At 29.9% G+C, this 23,391-nt stretch overlaps 1 protein-coding gene across 1 annotated transcript; it reads right to left on the bottom strand.

Annotated features, from left to right (window-relative positions):
- Positions 1-14,572: 14,572 nt before the first annotated feature.
- LOC123296561 (inactive pancreatic lipase-related protein 1-like) lies at positions 14,573-16,263 on the bottom strand. The gene is made up of 4 exons (XM_044878089.1): positions 16,198-16,263; positions 15,915-16,127; positions 15,301-15,454; positions 14,573-14,681 (listed from the first exon to the last, which is right to left on the bottom strand). The coding sequence occupies exons 2-4, from the start codon at positions 16,057-16,059 to the stop codon at positions 14,573-14,575; spliced, it is 408 nt and encodes a 135-aa protein (XP_044734024.1). The 5' UTR covers positions 16,060-16,127; positions 16,198-16,263.
- Positions 16,264-23,391: the final 7,128 nt, after the last annotated feature.

Genomic DNA, 23,391 nt, shown 5'->3' with positions numbered 1-23,391 from the left:
GTTGGGGAATAATGGCTGCCTAAGCATTGATGACGTCATTGGCTTTGACCAATAGTGGCGGAGAGTGAACGGGGGGCGGGACGTTGACATTAGTCAGCAATTTTCAAGAATATGTTAATTTGACCTTGAAAAATATTGTAATTTGACACTTTATACATGATAAAATTCAAGATACGTGACCGGATGTTAATATTTTTTTATGATTAAGCAATGTAATATGACACTTGAAATTTACATAATAAAAATACATGTTCAAACTTGTTTGAATGGACTTTGATCTTAAAATAATTTTACACGTGTCAGCAATTTTCAAGAATATGTTTGACCTTGAAAAATATGATATCATCATCTTGTAACAAGTTCAAACTTGTTTGAAATAATTTTACACGTGACCGGATGCTAATATTTTTTTATGATTAAGCAATGTAATATGACACTTGAACGTGTTAGATAATAATTTGCAAATCTGAATTCCAAGAAAAGAATATTATGAGTCTGCAATTTTCAAGAATATGTTGAAATAGATATCATCTAACCTTGAAAAATATTGTAATTTGACACTTTAAGTAGACATGATAAAATTCAAGATACGTGACCGGATGTTAATATTTTTTTATTGAATCAGCAATATAATATGACACTTGAAATTTACATAATAAAAATACATGTTTAAACTTGTTTGAACTTGTTTAAACTTGTCTGAATTCCAAGAAAAAATAATTAGTTTGAATTACGATTATAAAAATATCAAATTACAAGATTTGACCATGAAAAATATGATATCATCATCCTGTTACAAGTTCAAACTTGTTTGAATAAAAATACATGTTCAAACTTGTTTGAACATGTTTAAACTTGTTTGAATCGCATTAGATCTTCAAATAATTTTACACGTGTTATGAGATTAGATAATAATTTCTGCTGGTGGGGGATTTTTGGAGTGGTGGTAATCATATAAAAAAGACGCTCGACATTACGGTAATATCAGTTTTCATTAAATATTCATAATATTAATCAAAATGAATAGAGCAGAATTAAAATTATTAGATAGTTGTTTAGTGCGACCATGCATAAAAATGGACGACTTGCCACTGAAAAAAAAATTAAAAATACTAAAAATGGAGCGGATTCTAACGATACATGGGCCATCAATAAAAGTTTTACTGGATATAAGCCTAGATGGTACAGAAAACGAGGGGGTTTTTCTACCATCTAGGTTTGCAGTGTTGACGGACAACATGATTAAATTATTTAACACAAAACCGGGGTATTTGAGGGTGGAGGAGAAAATTGGAAGAAGTCACCAACTGAGACTGCGCCTATTCGAAGACGATGGTGATAGTGATGATGACTATGTTCAAGAACATCAAAATTTTTTTTAACAAATCATTCCTATATTGAATTTTATTACTGCAAGATATATATATATTATTGTTATTGTTATAAAAAAATTGTAAAGTTTATGTTTTTGATATTTAAAAAAAAAAAAAAAAATAATACTAAATAAATTATGGATATTTTTGTAAAAAATGGTGTTTATTTCAATTCATTACAATTATGGGGTACAATGTCGCTACAAAATCATATTGATCTGTTTCAAAATTCGGAGATGATTTACCCAGAATATTTTAATGTGAGTATTGTTTGATAAGATCTGTTTAGAAAATTGTAGCCAAATATTTTTATAGATGGAATTTTATCAACTTATGGAGGCATGTCGTTGGAGTATACCTACAAAGTTAATCGACACATTACGGTATTCTTATTTAGAAGTTGATGATTGCTTTCATATTGCTGCATTTATGGTAAGAAATTGTTTGGATGCAATCTTATTTGTAAATTATGCGAAAAAGTTCAACTACTTTAAAAGAGATTTCAATCAGTTTGAAATATTACTAAATGAATGTTGTGATGATCTTACTCATGGAAGTAACTTGAGAAAAAATTGGGGTACATACGATATCCGTCGAAAACAATGGATTGGTGATAGTGCTAGACATGATGAGAGAATGTTTTTATGGTATCAACAAATAGATCCTGAAATTCTCTGTAGAATGCTATACCAACAAATGGATGGTGGAAATATACCGAAATGGTTCGAGCCATGGATATGTGCTACAAATTGTAATGAAATAGACAGATGTGATTGTGGAAGAAATAGTGATGATCATGATTGTATATAGAAATAAAAACATGAATATAATTGTCTATGATAAGTTTTTTTAAAAATGTGTTTGTATTTACAATAAAAAACACCTATAATTTAATTAATCATTGTTTTGTTTTATCTATGAAATGACCTCACCACCTTATTTTCAGGTTATAAATACACCTTGTTTGTGATAATTATATTCGCACCATCAAGTAATTTTGAGTAATAAACATGAATCAAAAAACATTTGTATTACAACAATATTTTTATATTGCTTGAAATTTACATAATAAAAATACATGTTCAAACTTGTTTGAATGGACTTTGATCTTAAAATAATTTTACACGTGTCAGCTATTCTCAAGAATATGTTGAAATAGATTTGACCTTGAAAAATATGATATCATCATCCTGTTACAAGTTCAAACTTGTTTGAATAAAAATACATGTTCAAACTTGTTTGAACATGTTTAAACTTGTTTGAATCGCATTAGATCTTAAAATAATTTTACACGTGTTATGAGATTAGAATAAAGGTTTTATTTAATAAAAATCTTATAAATATTTTTTTTTTTATTTATTAATGATTAAAATTTACATTTTAAAAAAAATTTACAGAAAAAAATTATTATTATGAATCTGAAAAAACACACAAAGTATTGGTGACACTACAGTATGGGATTAAAAAAGAAAAAGACGAAAAAGGCAAAGAAAACTATAAACTTTATAGCATCAGTGCGAAAGGCACGAAATGCCTTGTTTCTAAACAGACCAGTATTAAACTGGTCAAAACCAGTATTAAACAGACCTGTTTCTAAACAGACCAGTATTAAACCGATCAAAACCAGTATTAAACAGATACAGACCAGTATTAAACCGGTCAAAAACAGTATTAAACAGACCTGTTTAGATACAGACCTGTTTAGATACAGACCTGTTTAGAAACAGACCTGTTAAGATACAGACCTGTTTAGATACAGACCTGTTTAGTATTATCGGAGTAATTTGGAGTAATTTGGAGTAATATCGGAGTAATTTGGAGTAATATCGGAGTAATATCGGAGTAATTTGGAGTAATATCGGAGTAATTTGGAGTAATTTTTCCCAACCCCAGGTATTAGTGTAGAAGATGTTTGTGAATCAATATGAATTCTGATTCAAAATAATGATAATTTACCTTAAATGATGGATCCAAAGTTAAAGTCCGGTGGTTAGGGTTCGACTCTTTACATGATTCATATATTGATAAAAAAAGTCTTATTTCATAGTGGACCGCTTTTGTGAACATATTTGTGTTTTATAAAAAAATAAATAAAAAATATCACATTGTAAAAATATTTTTTTTATTGTAAAATTTTATCTATAACATATAAAAACAGAGTTGTATTATAATAATATTTAAAAAATATATATTTATAAATTATCGAAAATACATTATAATTATTATTCTGAAAAGTGTCTATTGTTATCATCATCATCTTTCTTCATAAGATAATTTTCAATTATTTCTTTCACTTGAACATAGTCGGATAACTCGTTTGATGTAAATACACTGTAGTAAGATTGTTCAAAAATGGATAGTCCTACAATTCCATCTGTTTGTCCAGAGTGGATATTTTTTAAAATCCAGTTCCAAATTTGTTTGTCTTCATCGTCTGACGATGGGGAAAATTTCACTTCTAAGTCCATTTGTTCTACCTTATCAATAAGGTAGTTTAAAGTTTCCGGTTGACCACATTTAATTGCCATATTAACGGATGTTTTAAAATACTTTGTTAACACATTGTTTATAGCACTTAAACTACAATCATCTTTAATCATATTAACAATACAGTTGTTATCACTATTATGATTACCAAAGTCTTGCATTTTGTATGTTTAAACTAACACTAAATTGTTTTCTACAATAATTCTACCTAACTATCAATTTTTTGACACTCCCACCACTACTCTATCAATTGTTCATGCGCACTACTCTATCAATTGTTTGTACACCTATCACAATACCGAACCACTTTTGAGGATCATCACAACAACAGCAGGACACATTTCTGAAACAACAACAAAAATTAGCTAAATATTAAAAACATAAAATATAAAATACTTACACTCAACAAATAAATTTTGTCATAGTGGACCGCTTTTGTAAACATATTTGTGTTTTAAAAAAGGAGATGTATTTTTTAATATGAATATATATTAGACTAGGTTCATGAAATTTTATTGAAGCAATTTTTAACTAACACAAAACAATATAAAAATATTGTTGTAATACAAATGTTTTTTGATTCATGTTTATTACTCAAAATTACTTGATGGTGCGAATATAATTATCACAAACAAGGTGTATTTATAACCTGAAAATAAGGTGGTGAGGTCATTTCATAGATAAAACAAAACGATGATTAATTAAATTATAGGTGTTTTTTATTGTAAATACAAACACATTTTTAAAAAAAACTTATCATAGACAATTATATTCATGTTTTTATTTCTATATACAATCATGATCATCACTATTTCTTCCACAATCACATCTGTCTATTTCATTACAATTTGTAACACATATCCATGGCTCGAACCATTTCGGTATATTTCCACCATCCATTTGTTGGTATAGCATTCTACAGAGAATTTCAGGATCTATTTGTTGATACCATAAAAACATTCTCTCATCATGTCTAGCACTATCACCAATCCATTGTTTTCGACGGATATCGTATGTACCCCAATTTTTTCTCAAGTTACTTCCATGGATAAGATCATCACAACATTCATTTAGTAATATTTCAAACTGATTGAAATCTCTTTTAAAGTAGTTGAACTTTTTCGCATAATTTACAAATAAGATTGCATCCAAACAATTTCTTACCATAAATGCAGCAATATGAAAGCAATCATCAACTTCTAAATAAGAATACCGTAATGTGTCGATTAACTTTGTAGGTATACTCCAACGACATGCCTCCATAAGTTGATAAAATTCCATCTATAAAAATATTTGGCTACAATTTTCTAAACAGATCTTATCAAACAATACTCACATTAAAATATTCTGGGTAAATCATCTCCGAATTTTGAAACAGATCAATATGATTTTGTAGCGACATTGTACCCCATAATTGTAATGAATTAAAATAAACACCATTTTTTACAAAAATATCCATAATTTATTTAGTATTATTTTTTTTTTAAATATCAAAAACATAAACTTTACAATTTTTTTATAACAATAACAATAATATATATATATCTTGCAGTAATAAAATTCAATATAGGAATGATTTGTTAAAAAAAATTTTGATGTTCTTGAACATAGTCATCATCACTATCACCATCGTCTTCGAATAGGCGCAGTCTCAGTTGGTGACTTCTTCCAATTTTCTCCTCCACCCTCAAATACCCCGGTTTTGTGTTAAATAATTTAATCATGTTGTCCGTCAACACTGCAAACCTAGATGGTAGAAAAACCCCTCGTTTTCTGTACCATCTAGGCTTATATCCAGTAAAACTTTTATTGATGGCCCATGTATCGTTAGAATCCGCTCCATTTTTAGTATTTTTAATTTTTTTTTCAGTGGCAAGTCGTCCATTTTTATGCATGGTCGCACTAAACAACTATCTAATAATTTTAATTCTGCTCTATTCATTTTGATTAATATTATGAATATTTAATGAAAACTGATATTACCGTAATGTCGAGCGTCTTTTTTATATGATTACCACCACTCCAAAAATCCCCCACCAGCAGAAATTATTATCTAATCTCATAACACGTGTAAAATTATTTGAAGATCTAATGCGATTCAAACAAGTTTAAACATGTTCAAACAAGTTTGAACATGTATTTTTATTCAAACAAGTTTGAACTTGTAACAGGATGATGATATCATATTTTTCATGGTCAAATCTTGTAATTTGATATTTTTATAATCGTAATTCAAACTAATTATTTTTTCTTGGAATTCAGACAAGTTTAAACAAGTTCAAACAAGTTTAAACATGTATTTTTATTATGTAAATTTCAAGTGTCATATTATATTGCTGATTCAATAAAAAAATATTAACATCCGGTCACGTATCTTGAATTTTATCATGTCTACTTAAAGTGTCAAATTACAATATTTTTCAAGGTTAGATGATATCTATTTCAACATATTCTTGAAAATTGCAGACTCATAATATTCTTTTCTTGGAATTCAGATTTGCAAATTATTATCTAACACGTTCAAGTGTCATATTACATTGCTTAATCATAAAAAAATATTAGCATCCGGTCACGTGTAAAATTATTTCAAACAAGTTTGAACTTGTTACAAGATGATGATATCATATTTTTCAAGGTCAAACATATTCTTGAAAATTGCTGACACGTGTAAAATTATTTTAAGATCAAAGTCCATTCAAACAAGTTTGAACATGTATTTTTATTATGTAAATTTCAAGTGTCATATTACATTGCTTAATCATAAAAAAATATTAACATCCGGTCACGTATCTTGAATTTTATCATGTATAAAGTATCAAATTACAATATTTTTCAAGGTCAAATTAACATATTCTTGAAAATTGCTGACTAATGTCAACGTCCCGCCCCCCGTTCACTCTCCGCCACTATTGGTCAAAGCCAATGACGTCATCAATGCTTAGGCAGCCATTATTCCCCAACACCACACCTCCCGACTCCATCTTGATTTACTATTGGCCAATGCCGAGGTTTCCAACATTCACCTAGGTTTGCCCTTACGCCCCGCCCCCTGTTCACTCTCCGCCACTATTGGTTAAAGCCAACCCCCCGTTTAGCCATTCCTCACCCCACCACACCTCCCAACGCCATCTTGATTTTTACAGCGCTACTATTGGTCAAAGCCAATGACGTCCCCCCCTCCAACTTCGCATTCAACCGAGGTTTGCCCTTTTTGGAAAAGTGTACCATCCAACTGGGCTGAATTCGATTATCTCATCTAACGTCCAATTCCCGCCCCCTTTAACCCCCACTTCCAAAACCACGCCCACCACTTTAAGCTCCACTTCCGCCAAGAAACACACTAACGCTCTGTCAGCCACGCCCCACCACACCTCCCAACGCCATCTTGATTTACTATTGGTCAATGACGTCATCTATCCCCTCCAACTTCGCATTCAACCGAGGTTTCCAACATTCACCTAGGTTTGCCCTTTTTTGAAAAGTGTACCATTCTTTTGGGCTGAAAGTGACCTGACTCTTCTACATAAAATGAACGTGAACGTGTAAATTCCATTAATCTTCTTCCAAAGCTCTGGCCATTTTCGAAGACGTTTCTTACGGAAATTTATGGTGCTGCAAATTTTGAAATCTGAAGAAAAATCTGCCTTGAATGATTTGTTCATTCCTAATTCATGTTTTTTATGAACAAATGCTTTTTCTAACATTTTCGTCAGCCAAAATTTCATTCACATTTCAAAATTTGACGAAAATTCCGTGTTTATTGTTCTTTACTTTATTGAAAAAAAACTAACAAGTGAAAATCAACAATCGACTGAGTTATTTGTTGAAATACCCTGTATAGAAAATGTTGTACCTATGTCAGTGCTTGTATTATTTTTTATAAATTAGAAGAGTTTAAAAAACCAACACAATTATGCCGGCTTTTCGGCTGTCATTTATTTGGATTTCGAAAATATTCGAAAGTATTATCTAGAATTCTTTTTTATGTTTGAAGAATGTTTCACAAGACTACTTGATGAGGCAACATGCAAATTTTTAACTTCCTATCTTTCATATTTTAGGAGAAAGTGGATACCATAGTCTTGTCCCGTTAGGGCGCAAATTAGGAAAAACTTTGGTGCCCATTTTCTCATAAAAGAGAGGTAGTTTTACAATTTTGGAGAAAATTTGCATCAAAATTTTGTCCTAATTTGCGCCCCCATGGGTGAACAATGATGTTAACGAAAAAATATGTTTAAAACAAAAAGAAACATTGATAACATTTTACTTTTTACGTCCTAAGTACACTCTAAAAATTTCAGCTTGATATCTCTTTTTGTTTTTGAGTTATCGTGATTACAAACGGACAGACGACAGACAGACAGACAGAAAACCGGAAATGTACTAATGATTTTATAAACACCTATACCAAAATTTTGTTAATAGCATCAATATTTTTAAGCGTGTAGTATATGTGAAATCTATTGATCAAAAGTTCAAATCAGCATGACCGGTGATAGCGAATACTTAAGTCATTAATAGTCTAACTAAGTACAGGTGTCTTACGGACATAGAGGTACATCGATGTTTGATAGTACGTATAGATGGCTGACTTAATATTCGTAGCTATATCATAGAAGTGGCTCCGTGTATTATTTCGTAGAATCACGTAGTAAATATACTTGGTCTCGTAGATGTTCCGGCTATGGGTCATCGCCGCCATTAAGTGGTTAAGGAGTTCACTAGTAATTCAACCATCAAACGTGAATGTTCAACAATTATTCTAACTGGAAGTTAAATGTGTGTATATTGTATAGCATTATAATTTGTGTTAATAAAATATTGTATTATATGTTAAATCGTTATTTTTATTTGGAAATTATATATAATACCTATACGTCAGTATATTACAAAGCGTATATGGTATAAAATTGGACATGGACAGACAGACAGACAGACAACCGGAAATGGACGAATTAGATGATTTTATGAACAAAACTATCAAAATTCTGTTCATAGTGTTAATATTTTTAAGCGTTACAAACTTGGGACTAAACTTAGTATACCCTGGTATATTTCATATACATGGTATAATAATATGGCTTCGCAATAACGAAAATCCAGTTAATTTTTATATTCGTCTGCGAATCATCTAAATTGATTAAGTTACATTTTAAAATAATAAACCAAAATCAAATTAAGTGTTAATTGTTGAAATACCATGCATAGTCAGTGTTGATTTCTTTATCACATTACACATACAAACATGTGACACATACATAATTAGTAATCAAGTATAGTACATATTACAAAATTTCCGCCTAATTAGTGCCCTCACGGGTAAACAGTGATGTTTACGAAAAAATAATTCAAACAAAAATTGTTTAATTTTTGATAAGGAACATTTTTTAAATTTAAACTTTTGTTCTATCTCTAACGGCTTACAAGATGGGTCCTACGGACCCAAGACAAAATTGACCTATGATGCTGATTTACGAACTTGACCTCACTTTTTACGTCCTGAACACGCTGTAAAAATTTCAGCTCGAAATCTTTTTTCGTTTTTGAGTTATCGTGTCCACAGACGGACGGACGAACGGACAACCGGAAATGGAACAATTAGGTGATTTTATGAACACTTATGACAAAATTTTTTTTCTAGCATCATTATTTTTAAGCGTTTCAAACTTGGGACTAAACTTAATATACTATGTATATTTCATATATACATGGTATAAAAAAATAAATAAAATTATGTTCAAATATGTATTAATGAGAAAACTAACCTTATCTGTTTTCTTCGAACATACACTTTCCCGATAACAATTGAATGAAAGCAATATAAACGATACGAAATAATAGATTTAATAATTAAATTTCAACGTTGATATTGAAAATGTAATTAAATAGCGTAAAATATTGATGCTATGAACAAAATTCTTGTATAGGTGTTCATAAAATCAGCTAATTAGTTCATTTCCGGTTGTCTGTCTATCTGTCGACTGTCGTTTGTCGTCTGTTTGTCCGTCTGTCATCACGATTACTCAAAAACGAAAAGAGATATCAAGCTGAAGTTTTTATAGCGTGCTGAGGACGTAAATGAGCAACATAGGTCAATTGGGTCTTGTAAACCGTTAATACAAAAGATACAAAAGTTTAAATGTAAAAAATGTTCCTTATAAAAAATAAACAACTTTTGTTTGAAACAATTTTTCGTAAACATCAATGTTTACCCGTGAAAGCGCAAATTATGCGCAAATCGTATGGTATGTATTATATAGGAATATCAGTTATATATGTGTGACATGAATAGATGTGTAATGTGACAGCGTAATCAACACTGTCTATACATGGTATTTCAACAATTAACTCAATTAATTGTTTGTTTTCACTTGTTTTTTTTTTCTGTTATATTTCAGGTGTTTATAATGTAATTGTTTTTAATAGTTCGCATTATGATAATAGAAAATATATATATTTAAATAACGTGCATAGAGTTAACTTTTTATTATATATTAACAGTAGAGAAATAACTTTTTGTTTTTTGTTATAGAAAATTTTATCGTGACATGTCAAAAGAATTGGTTATTGGTTAAGAATTCGTTAGAATTAAATACTATTGATTTTAATTAACCCATCAAAACTCGCGATATGATCATTTTGCTCACATTCGATTTAAATCTTTTCTATATAGTTTTTGGACAAAGAAACGAAAGAAATGATAAAAGTTCGAAAAATTTGAGCAGTAAGTCGGATGTGAATGCGGTTTTCGGCATTCAATTCGTTAGGGCGTCAGGAAATTTTATGACCTAGTCTTATTTATAAGAAACTAAAAGTATACAATTAGCATAATTAATATGCATTTTAAATTGACCGTTAATATTAAATTCACAATTCGATTAATAGTGATGAAAATGATTTCAAATTTGTTACACGGAGGTTTTTGGGATCGCTGAACACGAATATTGTTATTCAAATTAAGATGAGCATTTCTGTGGGCTGTATTATGCATTTTGTTAAAATATATCCCCTTAAGGACCCACAATAAAAATATTTAGCTAGATTATAAAATTATTAATTAGCTAGACCGGTTTCGATTGCTTTGGCAATCCTCTTCAGTAGCATTAAACCTCTTAAAATTAAAAAAATCTTAAAATTAAACAATTAATTACTAAACTCCGAAAAAGGCCGCATCACCCTGAAACAAATAATAATAAAATATTACCCTTAAAATTAAAATAAAATTATTTACCAGATTATAATAATAAATCTTTATGTTACACCCTCTAAAACAATGTAACTGCCTGCTTTCACCTAAAACACAATAAAATATTAAGTTTAAATCCTAAGATAGGATTATCGTTATGAATATAACAAACAAGCTAAGGGATTAAGCCTTAGCCTAAAATAAAATATAAAATAAGGAAAGTTGTAAATATCAAATAATAAAAAATAAAGAGAAAAATAGATTACCAACAAATTAAAAATTTTATCCTCGGTACACCTAAAACAGAATAAATAATTTGAATTTAGAAAAACCTGTAACAAGCCAAAATAAATTCAATGAAAATAAGCAATTATAGCTGAACTTATAATGTGAAATTGGAAAACCAAATTTACGGTTGAAGAGTAGTTACGAAAAGTAACAACATAAAAATATTTTCTTAATATCACAGTTGCTGATCCTACAAATTTGTCTTGTTTTGTCAATTTACAAGCTAATTTAAAATAGTTTGGCCGTTATGAATAAAATTATGAATAAAAATAATATTTGTATCACGTAAATGTTTTTTAATGCTTCAAAAATATCGTAAATAATCAATTTTATACGTCAATTTGATTAGTTTTTTATGTTTCTTTTTGCAAAGCGCCATAGGATAATGTTTTTTCTTGCAGAATCTGTGATAAATTTTCTTCATGATGAAAACTTTTTTAAAGCTCAATCACCGATTAGTTTTTGTACAATTAACATTATCGTGAGGTCTTCCATAAGGTGCTGTGTTAAAAATCACAATTTTAAATAGAAATAATTCTCAATTTTGCTACGCAAGAGGCCCTAAAACTGTGTTTATTGTGATCAAGGAAAATCATTTACCGCAAAAAAATTTAACATTCACCGTACTCGCTCAAATAGCCGAACTACTTTAACTTGCAACTTGTGATTGTTCCTATAACGCATCTTTTTTAATTCTTTTAGCTAATGCAGCTCCAGCGTTACAAGTTTTTATGATTATAGCATGTCAACTGAATTATTTTTTTAGTCCAATCTTTGCTATTTCGTTCCCAAGTATACTTGTATACATGTAACAAGTATGCATGTTTTGTACATATGTATGTGTTTGTTTATTTCTATGCAGAGTGGGAAAGTGAAAAAATAGATACCCTTATTACTTTGTGTGGCAGAGTGACTATCGTTCTTTACTTACACAACGTAAAAAAACTGTTTTTACATGGTATTTCAACAATTAACTCAGTCAACTGTTTGTTTTACTCTGTTTTAATTAAATTTACTCGGATATTGAAAAATTGCATTAATTTATAAACGGATTTAAAAATTAGTTCATGTTGTAAATATTTTTAATGTATTCGTCTCCTGAAATCATATTATGGACTTTCCTGGATTATTTATAATGGAATTTATAATTCTGAAAATATTGTAATGGAAATGATAAGTCTATTATTAATAATCTGATATTATTCACATTAAAACCATGTTTTCTAAAAACTAATTTTCCAATGACACAATTCTGTTGGTAACTAAATAAAATGGATTAAGATTGGAAAATTCGTGAGAATCATATAAATTAAATTTATTCGGATATTTATAGACAAATATATAATCGCATAGCTTGTAAATATTTTATGTTCGATATTACTACAAGCTTTTATTTTAGTTCCACGTTGTCTGTCTGTAATCAAATCTTGCAAGTCAAATTTGATCCACTGCCCGGTTTCCGATTGAGCTGAAATTTTGTATGCACATTTAGTTTGGATGACAATGCATGGTTAAGTTATGGCGTCCTTATTTTCCCATCGCTTCCACCATATTTGATATATATAAATTTTTTTAGTCTTAAAATTTTAATAAAAAATTCTTTTTAAGGGACAAGCTTTTATTGTACTAAAAAGTAGAACATAATTTTATCTATGAGTCATTGATATCCAACTATATGTAAAAGCTTCAGTCGCTCAATTTCTCATCGCCTCATCTACTCCACTTGCTTAATTATTTTTTGATTCATTCTTGATATTAAGCGCCTCAAACTTTTACAAATAGTCGGGTATCAGTGACTCATAGTTTAAATTATTTTCTATTTTTTAATACAATAAAAGCTTGTACCTTAAAATTACAATTTTTTTTCTAACTATACGGAATCCTAAACGAATGATTTGTACACTGGGTTATTATTTTATACTCAATGTGTTAAAAATATTTTGTATTTTGACACACGGCCAACAATGACTCTCATACACATTTAAAAAAGTGTTACTATCTGTGCTCACAGTCTCAGGTCTCACACACTCTATGTTTGTCCTATGTATATATATTTTGTACGCGTCCGGCGTACACATCAAAGCAACGAACGACATAAACCTCCGGTTTTCTTAATGAAAAGTTACACTGATTTTTATATATTTATTTTTATATTACATTTTAATGTGACTTGTTTTCTTGTAACAGTTTGTTGTAAACAAATATTACTACCGACATATTTATTCAAATTAAGTAATTTGATAACTAGCTAACTTCATTTTTAATAAATTTTATCTACATTCAACACTAACTTCATTATTCTTGTTTGGCGTGAAGTGAATAAAAAGTTAATGTTCTTCATTTAAGTAGCAATCATTTACCTTTGTTTATTTTCAATCACCTTTGTCACATTTTTTTAATGGCGACAATTGCATGACCGTCCGCAGAAATTATCCAAGGGAGGGGTTCCAACTTTTGTTCACTATGTTAGGTCACAAAGTCAATAAAAACAAACAATTGAATGAGTTAATTGTTGAAATACCATGTATAGACAGTGTTGATTACACTGTCACATTACACATACATACATGTCACACACATATAAATGATATACCCGTATAATACTACAATTTGCGCATAATATGCGCTCTCACGGGTAAACAGTGATGTTGATGAAAAAATGTTTCAAACAAAAAATGTTTATTTTTTTATAAGAAACATTTTTTACATTTAAACTTTTGTTCTATCTCAAACGGTTTACAAGATGGGTCTTTGATGAATTTTTATTGCAAATATCGTATGAATTGTTAGCACCCGTCCGGCAATGCGTTTTCGCCAAAGTTTCTGTTTGAAATATTCGACTCAAAGATTGTACCGAGCCCAAAAAAATAGAAATATACCGAATTCAAAATAAGCATGGATATCTGATTTGTCATTGAAAATGGGTCTCATAAATGGGTGCATTTACAGTACTATATTGTTAGTTCAAAATTTATGCGGACAGATTCTCAATGGGAGGGGTTTCGTTCGCCAAAAACCCTCCCTTCGGCACGGGCCTGGATAATTGTGTGTACAAAATCATTGTTTATGGGAAATTCACGGTGGAAAGGTGTGATAAAGCGTTTATGTTCCGGAAGTCAATTGTGTGACGGAAACAAGCAGGATTTATGTAAATTTTGTTTGAATCCATCAAAATGATTTTTTACTAAATTTGTACTCTTTATTAAATTTGTACGTTAAAATAATTTGAGTAAAACTTTTACATTTCATCAAAATCGTATATTTCAATCGGTAAATTTGGAATTCCATCCATTTCCATTCCAAATGGTTGCCGAGGACCTGTTTCTAAATAGTATTCTCCGTTGCCCCTACAAAAAAAATATCAAAATTTATTGATTCGAAATTCTATCGGATTTAATGATTCGGATTTAAGAATTGATTCATTCAAGAGAATTTTTTTAAGAGGCAATGATTTTTAAATATTTGCACCATGCGTGAGTTATATTGGAGGCGTTTCCATGGTAACGATACACTACTTTAATTATAGAATTGTATGGATTGCATTTATGACTTGAAAATTTAATATTATTGTCTCACAAATTTAAATAAATAATTATGATAATTTACATTTGAAAAATAATATTTGTGCAATTTGATTTCTTATTTTCACAATTTTTAATGCATTAAGTTTAATTAATTAGTGTTTTTCAATAATTTTAATTTGACATTTTCTATAACATTAACATGTAAAGAACTGCAAATTAGTCATAACAGCTTCCTTTATCGCCAAAATTTTTCACTGGAAGCGCTGGCATCGATTTTATTGTCCCTACCATGACTACGCACACAACGAATAAGTATTACCAAAGATAATAAATAAGCATTTGAGGATTATGGAAATTATCGGATATTTAGAGATAATTGAGCGTTTTGAATTGAATGAATCAATTTCAGAATCAATGGAGCTGAATCGAGGAGTAAGCCTACTTGTCTGGATAAAGGTATCCCATATACGTCAGGCTATCATTGTCACAATAGTTAAATAAGAATGCATATTTATTAATACATCGTACGCTGGGAAATGCTGTTGGATTTAGAACTGATTCGCTGTAAAATTTCCATGATCGATAGTGCGAACATCCTGAAAAATAAAATCAATCAAATTGGAAGCCCTTGAAATGTATATTATTTAAGTGCTTGTGTATGGGAATTTTTGGTTTTGCCATTTCGAAGTTTTGGTGAACAACAAAATTACCTTGTTTCCGATATGGATAAAACATTGTTTCCTAGAGGCATTTTGGCCTAAAAATGGTAATTCTTTTTACGATTTGACGAATAATTTCATATATATTGACAAAAGTCGTAAATGAAAGTTGCCCACTCTCTGAACCTGAATTTGCCAAACAACTGAAGAATTATAAAATCTTTTGTCCAAAAATTCTTTTCTGGAGACAAAACTGGATACGCTCCTCACTAAATGAGAGACTATAAGAGTCTTGTAATTATAAAAAACCCTAAGCTCTTAAAAAGCTTTGTCTCTTCCTCCTTTTTCTTGAAGTACTAAATATTTGGGATATTAATACCTAAAAAAGGATACTTACCGGGACCTTCTATACGGCCGTCTTCTGCATTACTACACCCAGGTTGACCGCCCATCAGTAAATGCATATTCGGATAATAATCTACATACCCCAAATTTGTGGGATATCCAAATAAATTGGTATCAGTATGTATCACATCAACCATATCAGCATCTCCTTTTTCTAATTTTGGACAAAATTTCAAAACAAATATTGGTCCAGCTGGATCTAGAGCTAAAAAAACAATACAAAATTTATTAAATAACCAACCATTTGGTTAAATTTTCGTTGCTGGTTATCATACCTGTAATTCTTGGTAAGCGAAGTTCATTATTAAAATGTTGTTTAAATGCTTTGCCAATAAATGACACGATATGCCCGCCCAAAGAATACCCAACTATGTGGATTGTTTTTAAAGGCATTCCTTCTTCAACGTATTTTGCCAATAATTCTCCGATAGCAGTACCTAAATACGAAATTTCGTGAAAAACCAAAATTTTATTTATTTTCTTTCTATTTTCTCATTTTGTAAATTGGTGTCTATGAAATACAAAAAGTGAATTATTATTCCTATATCCCTTAATCAATTTTTAAATACTCTGTGTATATAATAATAATAATAATAATGGGGTTTAACCTCCGTTTCTCTGACATATAGGCCTATAACAGAGGCCACCCACATCATTACTTGTTAATCTTTATTTATTTAATTACAAACATATTTACAATTACATTTTGATGTAGGTGGAGTCGGTTACTTCGTTCTTATCCAAGCGACGACAATGTGATCAATTATGCACTTCCATTAATTATAAATTGTTCACACTGCCGCTGCCTGGATTCGAACCCGCAACCTAAGTCTAAATGGACAAACAGTCGAAGATAAACACCTTAGACCGCTCGGCCATTTAGGCTCACTCTGTATATATTGAAATATATAAACCTTTAAGGATGGATTAAAATCTGGGAAAATGTGATTAAAACAATTCCCGTGATCTAATCGAGCTGAAACTTTGGCAGGCAAATAAATTTTAATTTACTTTACCAATTCTTGAAGAATTCCGTACTGAATCGATATAACTTAAGGCTAAACCTTCCATAGCATATACTTTTGACACAAACTAAGCATCGCTGATTCTGCTGGTATAAAGTCACGCGTAGGACCTGTAAAGTTTTCATAATCATGAACTAGAATTGAGAAATCGAATGCCACTATGTTCCATCCACCTCTTTCAATATAACCTAAAACAAAGTTTATTTTGAACAAAAATTATTTTGATATGAATCTGAAACTTCCAAAAGCTTGAAAAGTTTTGGAAACACAGAAAAAAAAAGTGTTTTTACAGTGGTAAAAATATAAACTCTCATTCATAGAATTCACAAAATGCATTGTTAGTACTTTATATGCAATTAAGGATGTATGAGCACTGATAAAATTGAGTTTATGACATAAACCATTTATTAAATTCTAGTTTTAATCGTTACACATTTTTAATATCGTGGATCATTCAGAAATCATTCACAGATGTCTTAAAAGTGAATCAATGCAATATTTTTTCCCTTTTAGAATTCCCAGAGTTTTTTCAGTTCTACACAGAAAATTTTCCCGCTACATTTGTGCATTTCCAGCAGCCCCCATTTGTTAATATGAGATGAAATTTGGTGTGTAGGATGTTTACTAGATAGGACGATGTTATAATAGTGGCAGTTGATTTCAATCACTTGGAAGGGATTTCCAAGGAGAACCGCCATTTTTCGACGTTTTAAAAACTTTTCTCATCTCTACAGTCCTTCTAAATTTGTGCTTCTTGAAAGTCTCTTCAAATTGAGCGTCGTGATTAAAAATCGACTTTTAGGATAAGTTAGTGTGGCCTTGTAGACTAAGAAAGTTCTTTTTGGGGTGTAAAGTTTATAGCCCTCTTTGTCCTCAGTTTTATGCGGAAAAAATCTTCGATTTTAAGCCTTTTGCACCTCCAAGACTTTCCCAAATTGAGCTAGAGGTTAAAGATAGTTTCTTTTGGTAATTTCGACATACCGGAACCCCTTCCCCACCCTTTCATGTATATATTTCATTTATTCAAAATTATTTAAAAAGACAAGTGACATTTTCAAAATTTAAAAAACCCCCGAAAAATTTTTCGGCAATGGAACCCTAAACTCACATTTGAAACATATCTACGAACACTCTCCATTAAATTGCTTTTTTCCTTAAATCTTTTTCCAAACTGAACCGATTTGGAAGATCATAGCCAATTTTTAGTTTTTTGATTGCTAGTTTTTTGATTCATTAAATTACCTTTCAAACAAAACCGAAAAAATCAAAATCGGTTCATCCGTTTAGGCGCTACGATCCCACAGACAGACAGACAGACACACACACATAGCGATCAACCCAGATAGCAAATTGACTTCTGGAAGAATACCGCTAGAGTTCTCATTAAAGATTTAGACGTCAGAATTCATATCCAAAAGAACACTTTACGAACTTATCAAGACGTCGAATGCGCCACTTTATGAGCAAGTTCAGACTTCTTACGCAAAAGCTCATGGGGAATACTTTTTTCTGACTTCAGAAATAAGAACAAATTAAGAATTCTTTTCTTGTTCAATGAAAATGACTTCCTGAGCGCCTCATTTTTTTGAGATCTCATAGATGTAGTCGAAGAAGACTTTAATATGACTTCGTTAGGACTTCATATTTGGGATAAATAATTTTTAATTTTAGGTATCAAAAATTAAATCAATATTATTTATTGAAACAAAGATATTTTTTATATTATCACAAATGTAGTTTACATAACGTATTATTTCTGCTTATTGATAATATTATATTAATTTTATATAACTTGGCTTATTAAATTAAAATAAATCTTAGATAAACCAAGACACATAAAAAATGAAAATTTGGTAAAATTATAGAACATAAATAAGTATTTTAATTAAATGTTATTATCATCATTAATTTTTTGGCTGATGTTTACTTATATTATTATATTAATTCTATAGTATCACTTGGCTTATTAAATCAAATTAAAATAATTCTAAGATAAATCAAAACACATAAGAAATGAAAATTTGGTAAAATTATAGAACATAAATAAGTATTTTAATTAAATGTTACTTTTTTGCCTGATGTTTAACGTTAACATACTTAATTAATTCGATCAGAATGTTGATAGCGTTTCGGTAGTTTTCGCGTGCGTTTCCCACGGATATCATTTTGTTTTGGAATACATAAAAAAGATGCCTCATCACTTGTTGACAAATTAACGGCGGCCATTTCTACTTGTCTAGCAATTTCAAACGTATCTAATAAAAATAAATATTAAATTCAATTAAAAAATTTCAAAAATAATGGATCTTGTTAACATACACACACGGAAATAAATACTTGATACAATATTTTTAGATTCTGATTGATTATAAATAAAATGTGGTTTTGGGGATTGGTATTCTTGTGTGTATGGTTTTAAATATCTCATATTTGTTAATATAAATTGTCAAATTAAATTTTATATTATCAAAATAAATATGAACTTACCGTAGGGTCCTAACAGCTTTGTCTACTTTACATAGGACCAATTACTCTTAGGCATCATTTTTTTCTTGCATGCATTCGTAGCATTTTCAGTTTTAGGAGGCCATTGCATTTTATTTTCTTCTTTTTGTAACCAATTTTCTGGTACAGTCGAACACCAATTATCAGAAAAAGCAACAAAATACATCTAAACAAATCAATTTAATATAAATTAAGTGAAAAGTAAGGTTAAATTTTCTTTAGTTTATGAAAGTCATTTAAAATATAGAATGTATATTATAATCAAATGAATTTATATTACTTTTTTATTAACGTTTAAAAATAAACTTATTTTTTACTAAAATGTTTTGAATTAACCCTTATTTTTTATTATTTTTTGTTATTTCGTAAGACGCTTGAATTCTAAAAGACGCAATTACTTGTACACGTCTGATACCTATACTGGAAACATGTATGTGTGTACCATGTATGTACGTAGATGTAGGTTCAGAATAAGAAGATTAGATGGCGTGTCTTATTTTTTTTACAAAATAAATATTATTATTAATTAAGTTTACAAAATAAATACATAATGTATTCATAACAAGTGAAAACAAACAATTGACTGAGTTAATTGTTGAAATACCATGCATAGTCGGTGTTGATTTCTTTATCACATTACACATACAAACATGTGACACATACATAACTAATAAAGTATAGTACATATGTAAATGACTTTATAGGTTTCTGCATTACCGACCGACATTTAGTGTATAGTTTGTACACATATTATAAAATTTCCGCCTAATTGGCCACCTCACGGGTAAACAGTGATGTTTACGAAAAAATGTTTCAAACAAAAGTTGTTTCATTTTTGATAAGGAACATTTTTTACATTTAAACTTTTGTTCTATCTCTAACGGTTTATAAGATGGGTCCTACGGACCCAAGACCCAATTGACCTATGATGCTCATTTACGAACTTGACCTCACTTTTTACGTCCTGAGTACGCTGTAAAAATTTCAGCTCGATATCTTTTTTCGTTTTTGAGATATCGTGTCCACAGACGGACGGACGGACGGACGGACGGACAACCGGAAATGGACTAATTAGGTGATTCTATGAACACCTATGACAAAATTTTTTTCCTAGCATCATTATTTTTAAGCGTTACAAACTTGGGACTAAACTTAATATACTATGTATATTTCATATATGCATGGTATAAAAATGGAGCCTTTTTTATGAATTTCTAAAGTAGTCCTAATTTTGAATACAATAAGAAGTAAAAAAAATGAATGCTTGATGATGTCAAAAAATTGATGTCTTAAAAAAGATGTCTTTAAAAGTTCTTATTTTAGTGTTCTTAAATGTAAACTCATTCAGAACTCATGAATTGACTTCTGTTAGAAGTCTTCTAAAAGACTTCTCGTAGTCGTTTTTATGACTTGTGTGCTATCTGGGAAACTTATAACACCCCTTTTTTTAGTTCGGGGGTTAAAAACTTATTTCAATAGGAAACATTAAATAATAAGAAGAGCTAAATGAAAAGGAAATATGGCATGATGGATGAATTCGAATTAAAACACGTGAACTAAATATGACGGCAGTGCTCATACATCCTTAAACAAAATTATCATATTTAAATAAAAGACTATAAAAACAAATTATGTAAATATATCAAAATATATTCATGAGAGCCTTTAAAATACTCCCAAATTACATGATGCAAGTGTTAATATAGGTAATTTAATATATAAAATTTATTAATATTAATATTATTAATTAATAATATTATAAAATTAATATTATAAAATTAAATTCAAGGTCGTTTGAACACACTAAAAAAAAAAACAAAAATATATACAAATACGAAACAATCAACTATTGTTCTTGTATTTCGATTCTAATCTTCGTTATTTTGTAGAAAAAGATAATTTACGTTTCTTATGAATAGTTTCTTTTTTTTGGAAACAATACACTTGAAATCTAGTTTATTGAATTAAACCAGAAAAAAAAAGAAAAAAAGTCAAGTGTGTCGACCAAGCATAAATTTAGGGTTCCGTTGAATGAAGGGTATTAGCATAAACTTATGAATTATTTTCAAAAAAATTTAGTTAAAAAATTTAACGCTGTGACACGTATATTAAATTGGAGGGGAATAACGCACGCCATACGTCAGAAAAAAAATTTAACTTTTTTTTCCGTTTACGAATGATCTTGAATATTTAATAGGGCTTTTCATTTTAAAATCACGATTCACATTTGTTTCGTACTAAATGATTTATAACCAATGTGATAAAATGAATAACAAATATCTTCTATCTTAGTCCTACTTATTGCTGTCAGTACGAAAAAATAAACTCTGCACTTGCGCTTATGACATGATGAAAAGGCCTATTGCTGTGACTAGACTACGAGTCCTAGAGTATGTTGGATAAGCGCATGTGTAAATTTACTTCTAAAATCCACCTCCACACTTTCACGATGTAGCACATTAGTCGCATAAACGAAACACAAAAAAAGGGTCAAAGTTCGAAAAATTTGGGCAGTAAGTCGAATTTGAATGCATTAGATTCGTTAGAGCCTCAGAAAGTTTTGTAACTAACGTAATTTGGATTTATAAGAAATTAAAAATATGCAATTTACATAAATAATATGCATTTTATAATTGAATTTTAAATTAACCGTAAATATATCTACTAAATTCACAATTCGGTTAATAGTGATGAAAATGATTTTAAACTTGTTACTCGGGATATTGTGAGGTCGCTGAATACAGGTACTGCCTGGGTAAACACTGGGCTGAATACAGGGTGCCTGGGGTGCCTAGGTAACTTGGAAGATCAATCCTGTCACGATATTCGTGCTCAACGACCCCAAAGACCTCAGAGTAACGAGTTTGGACCGATATTATAAAGAATATCCCGAAAACTCCAGAAAACGACGGGGATACTGTTCAGCTTGAGCACCAGGTACCTCGGAGACCAATTCTAACGATATTTGTGGTCAGCGACCAACAAAAACCCACGTGTAAAAAGTTTGGAATTATTTTCTTCACTATTCACTAGGTCACAAAATTTCCTGACATTCGAATTCTTGACTAACGAATTATATGCCGAAAACCGTATTCAAATCTGACTTACTGCTCAAATTTTTCGAACTTCATTACATCGTTTCTGCGACTAGATAGTCGAGCGAGGGACAAAAATGTGATTTTGTGTACTCGATTCAAAAACAACACAAAACACCCAGGCTAGTACAGGCAAGCTTCTTCTCCACATTTTCGTGATGTTGTGTTAATGATACAATAAATTTTGTTTTGGCAACGGAACCCTAAAAAAACGGTATCTTTTCAATCATAATTATTTGCCGGTACGTTAAAAAAAACTTTTTTTTTATTCATTTTCTCATAATTTTATTATTTATTGAAAACGTATTTTATTTTGTCTAAATTATAATAGATAAGATTATTTTTGTTTTGAATTCATACTTTGAAGGACTTAAGGTAAATTTTGTGGAATATTCAGGAAGGATGGCTATAAAAACTATATAAACACGTGGTTATTCTTGTATATTTTTAACTATCTAGTTACCACTTTATTATCAATATTACAATCCTTTATGCGGTATTCAGATATGTCTATTTATACATGCAGAGCCTTCTATATATATTTTTGTGACTTGTCGTATACCGTCTCTTTATTTTTTCATCTAAGAGATGGTGCCACATGTTTGGGCAAAGCTAAATACTTCTGACACTCCCTCCCTTTGCACATACATGTTTTAATCATAAAAATAAATTAAATAAAATCTAAAATTACATCTAAGATCGTATAAAATATGAATAATAGAGATAATCAAAAGATAAGTATTAAGTATATTATTATTTGGTCCCTGAACTCCTCACTTCTTTCCACTGCGCACTCTGCTAAGACTAGTTAATGATTTCTGTAAAAGAATGAGTAATTAGCATA

This window comes from Chrysoperla carnea, chromosome 1 (assembly GCF_905475395.1).
Source record: "Chrysoperla carnea chromosome 1, inChrCarn1.1, whole genome shotgun sequence".
Classification (NCBI taxonomy): Eukaryota; Metazoa; Arthropoda; class Insecta; order Neuroptera; family Chrysopidae; genus Chrysoperla; species Chrysoperla carnea.
Note: the sequence above shows the minus strand (reverse complement) of the source record. Positions and strands in the feature narration are given on the sequence as shown.